Here is a 5,123-nt window from a genome sequence, read left to right as displayed (position 1 = left end):
GGACGTATAGTACACTAATCCACTTTGGTCGATTATAATGCTTAGATGGAGGAGATTTGACTGAATTTGCTACCAGACCAGATGCTTTCCGAGACGCAGACTGTGTTGACCATTTTAGGTTGTTGCTTAATTGCATCTTCTTTTAGGTTTTTCTCGATTGGCCGTCAGGCTTGACCGTCTAGACTAATAGTCTATGGAAATTTCTTCTCATACCAGCTGTTGATACTTGAGCGCCTCCTTCCCACTTTGACCAACTTGGATAGAGGAGCCGTGCCAATTGGTAAAGTCACATGATAACTACTTTCGCTTTTATGCCATTGAGAGGCTGTTCTAATGGAGATAGTCGTGCAAAGAGATGATTCCTATACTGTCGTCTGCCTAATCACGGCATGTGCTTCTCTGCATTTGCCTTTGCATTCCCCATTTATGCATCAATTGTACCCATTCGGTTTCCCAGTGGCGTTAACTTCTGGCAAATATCGTTTTCAGCTTCTACAACCACTGATCTGGCCCTATTTTAAATACTGACCCAGAGCGTTTTCTTATGATTTCAAGGGACTAAAGGAGTAAGACCTACTGCATCTGCATTACCACCTTCATTGCTTGAACGTCCCACAGACCGACATTCTGATTTTATCTCTTCCTCTCCTCTGTTCAAGTGTTGGCGTGACACCGTTATTCGCACAATTCAGGCTGGCATGAATTCCACGAACATTTGTGCCTTGAAGGCTCTGTCGGGAACGCCACTGTCACTCTCACGACATCGCATTGCTAGGTGTTGTCTGAAGGTACGATTTGGTGTATCTACATCAGCACTACCCACAGACTAAAAAAAATGCCACAGGTCGAACAATCATTCCGATTTCAATCACTAATTTTATGTGTTAAAGCGTTGTGCAAAACTTCTGTTCATTTTCTCAACCAAAGATGCCATCTTACTCATAATCGTCAATAGTCAAGCAACGATTCGTCCAGCACCTACAGCAAGGCATGAGACGTACCTATTCATTAAGTCAGATTTTCACCACCTAAAGTTGTTGTGATTCATTCCACAAGTAAAGATCATTTATTCTACATTCTAGAATTTGAACTCGGATTCCAACACCCGCCTGCAGGAGAAAAGTGAAGTAGACTTAAAAATATAACTGAAGCCTCATTGCCCGCCAAATCTGCAGCCAACCTTTTATGCTCTAGATTGCAAATGCATCCACACTTTCATCTAATTCCCTTATTTTTACTTAGGTGGAGGCGTCAAGTGTTATTCAGAGGCTATATCGTGAAAAAAGAGTGGGATTTAGCCCATTAAAATTACCCAGTGCATGGAAATATTTGCATCCAGCCCAGCAATTCGCCAAGCCAACTTCATTTCTGACTGGTATCGTAGCACATCCTGCAATCATCTAGTAGGTAGACAATTTGATCGAAGGCAAACCCTATTCATCCGAGTTTTTCGTGTTATAAATCAGTTAGATATAACTTTCCATGCAGCACAAGTGAACGAAGATGAGGCAATGCATATAGAGGTGACATTTTTCAAGCTAGCTTACATGTCATCAAATATTGTTTGCCTATTTGTGATGGATTTGGCTTGCACAGTAAAAGAACACAATGTCAATCCTTACCGTGAGATTTTGTAACCAGCACTGTCTACTCAATGCCAAATTGCATTGATTCCATTTATGCGTTCGCATTACAGGACAACCGCTTGTTTATATCTTAGATGTGTGGGCAGCTTGGCATGGTTGGAGCTCGGAGAAATAAGAATAGTCCGATTATGTCTTTGATTTGAGCCCAAGTTCTTTGATTGCTATTAGGAATATAGTATTTTGCTCTCATCAGACTCCAAATGGGAATCCATCTAAGACTATGTACATCTTTACTACTTCAATGGAATATACTAAAATACAGATTCACCCGTTTTTTACTAACAAATAGTAAAATTCCGTTGATTATTCATACTAAGTCCAGCTCTGTTTCATCTCAGTAAACTTTCAGTTTTTTCCGGATTTTGTTCAAACTATCTCAATTATTTAAAATTATAGGCTGCCTATTTCAGCAACACTCTATGAGAGTCTAAGGTTCAGTTATCAGACTTCCACACACCATATTCGTCTTAAATCCGGAATTGCGCCAACAGCATCCATTTTAAACCGTTAAATTAGGTGCTGATGCGGTAAAAAATGAAATGGCTAGTAGTGATCCATTTGAAAAGTAAATACTGTATCTCAGCATAAGTAAGGACTAATATTGTCTTACAGCAAGCTGTTTAACTTTATTAATGCAAATAGTAAATGCGATTTTGCGACCAAAAATATTTAAAATTAACGCTGTTTACTATTCTAAGAGGCAGACCTTAAACGGTTTTGAATATTGAACAACTAAATAAAGGGGCCTTGTTAAATATGAATCAAGGATCAGTTTGACGAACCGTTCGGGTAGATTTTTACCTTTTATTGCATTTGCATGGTTATCACAATCAGAGACTGAAAGTTGGGCAGCTTTCAAGATCTTGATGGTGAGTTCATTAGTGTCGAAGTGTAGAACTGGGAGTTAAACAGACAGCGATTGCTGTGGCTTGCTTACAAAAAGCACTGCTAATAGTGCAAATTACGCATTATTATGTTCCACAACAGCGAATAATTGCTGCGTGCGCCTACTAGTTAGGCTTACAATGTTAGCAATGCAGAGAAAGCTTTGATGCAGAAAAATTTCTCAGTATAAATGATTAATCTGAAAACACTATACTGATGGTGAGTCCACCAGAGAGAGACTATGCATCTGGGTTTCTTTGTAGGAGATAATGGGATCCAGTAAACTGTGGTTTTCCTTGTCAACACGCTCCTTCGAATTAGGGCAGGGACAAAATCTTTTCCACTAATCAAAAGGAGACAAATGTCAAATTTTCGGAAATCGCAAGTATTCTTGACTGATTACGTTATGATGTGGCCATTGTTTCCACAGAAAGGTGCATCACTTGTGAAATCTTCACTTATGACAAGCTGCAGGTCAAACTCGCATGCAGGATGAAGATTTACCGCGTCATCTGGGTTGGGACACCAAAAGACATCAAAGTACAGACGTGCGATCGTCTTTGAAGTGTGCACACTATTCCGAGCAAATGCGAATAGGAGAAGGTATCCGAAGGCTCGTGTTTGACACTTTGACTTGGAGGAGACTAGGTTCATCACACTTCACGTGCTAATGCACTCAAGCAATCATCAACACTGCTCTTTGTCATCCTGGTCAAGCTTGTCTGGGCCGGCAGATGACATGTGCGCATGGCGTGAGTGTACATTAGGACAATGCAGTGCAAATAAGCATGGCAGTCCTGTGCTATCGAAAAGTACTGAATGCACGAAAGAACTTTCTACTGAATGTTATTGGCAAAACTTGCCAAGAAGCTTTCACAAAAGCGCAAGTGAACTAAATGATCAAAACCGATTTGTTTTTACTAAAGCAAGCTATTTAATGGGACTCTTTTTAAATACCAGACATTTACCCATTAACCGACCATAAGAATGAGGCTTCCCATCAAGGAAGTAGAGACCGTTTGCACCGTTAAAATTGTACTTGAGACAATCTAAGAGGTGGTGTACTTAAACACTACCTATGTCAGATGATTCCGGCGTTGTTATCCTTCAAAATGTACTATCCTCTAAATAATTATATGTAGAGCTAATATTCGGTGTAATTAGAAGGTTTTATAGCTGCTTAAATTTGGATCAAAACGGGTGCGTGGAAAAAAACATTTGCTCTCACAAGCTAACAATAAAAGGCAGTTCTAGTGCTCAGTTACAAGTGAGATATCATGTAACAAACTCATAACATTTTCCGCCATTTAATCATATTTATAAGGACACCCGACACAATGAAGTGATCGTAAATTATGGTCAGGTTTTCCCGTTCATCACTACTTTGATCACCTCACCGAGCTCGGTTCATGGCCTGGAGATTTATAAACGTTCTTTCACCCAAAGTCCCAAAGAACCAAGTGTCATCTTGTTAACTGATGGTCCTACTTCAAGCTCAACTAGTCCCAAATGTGGCGGGATACAAGTAGGAACCACGTGAGGATTGATGTGCTCGACACATCATCTTTATTAAGCATGCGTGTTCGAAGGTGATGTCCTCTCACTGACAACTTATGGCGTGTCAGCTACCCATGCCTGGATATCAAACGACCAAAAAGATATCCGCCATCTTCGATATATTTTTTTCCTGCAATAGGTCGCTTTGCAATTTATGGGCTGGCTGCTGTTAGGCTGACTTGTGATGAGGAATGGCTTTCGCATTCCAACGTTCATGAAGCGTGTCGACGTATCATTAGCCATCTCCGAACGATTAACTGCCCACAGGGCGCAGCACACACATTTGAAGTAGAAGGGAATTACTGTTTTACCGCATCCACTATGGGAAACAGGAAAGAGTGGGAAAATGAAGTACCGAGATAAATCACTACGAAAGAAATCATTAATTGGCAATTTCAAATTTTGCTGAATATTTTCAAGTTTTCTTAATTGATATTGCTAAACCTCCTGCCTTGAGAAGCAGAACATAACCCTAGTCACGAGATTATGACTACTGATTTATGGCTTAGAAACATGGGGTTACAGCAATTACGCAGTCAGCAGCCGCGCTGATTTGGCAAGTCATTTGGCTTACGTGCACTGGCTGGGAACTGGTATTCAAACAATGGCCTATTCTGCTAAGAGCCCTGAAGAACGGCAGGCCAAATACATTGGCGTAGGAATAAACAAGCCGCGCAAACATCGTTACAGTAATTGTAAACCCAATTGGCATCAACTAAGCCATCTACGGATCATTAAGGTCGAATTCACGCCTTAGAAACTGACACAAGCACAATACATATGTGATGACGCACCCCATTTTGTGTGCTTCCACGTGTTACATAAGCGACACATAGAAGTGGGAAGAAGGGAATAAAATTAGATAAGAAAGCAAACTGAATTTTATTCAATGCCACTCATGCAAGGTGATAAAACACCTACGTGTTTGTGGTGGTCGATTTGCCTCCGGATGAGACCGTAGTAGTGAAGGTAGCAATAGTAATTGCTAGTGAGAGACAAACAGATTGCAATCAAAACCTTAAACGTGCACCGATC

At 40.6% G+C, this 5,123-nt stretch overlaps 1 protein-coding gene across 1 annotated transcript; it reads right to left on the bottom strand. All coding sequences in view use genetic code 11, as the record gives it.

The window, feature by feature from the left end:
* Window positions 1-688: 688 nt before the first annotated feature.
* On the bottom strand, window positions 689-3,185 carry EGR_10831 (hypothetical protein; the record flags this gene model as incomplete). The annotated part of the gene is made up of 2 exons (XM_024500080.1): window positions 689-826; window positions 3,036-3,185. The coding sequence occupies 2 exons, from the start codon at window positions 3,183-3,185 to the stop codon at window positions 689-691; spliced, it is 288 nt and encodes a 95-aa protein (XP_024345504.1).
* Between the last annotated feature and the right edge of the window lie 1,938 nt (window positions 3,186-5,123).

The sequence above is a fragment of the Echinococcus granulosus genome (genome assembly GCF_000524195.1).
Source record: "Echinococcus granulosus chromosome Unknown EG_S00279, whole genome shotgun sequence".
NCBI classification, from domain to species: Eukaryota; Metazoa; Platyhelminthes; class Cestoda; order Cyclophyllidea; family Taeniidae; genus Echinococcus; species Echinococcus granulosus.
This window is presented reverse-complemented; position numbering and strand designations above follow the sequence as displayed.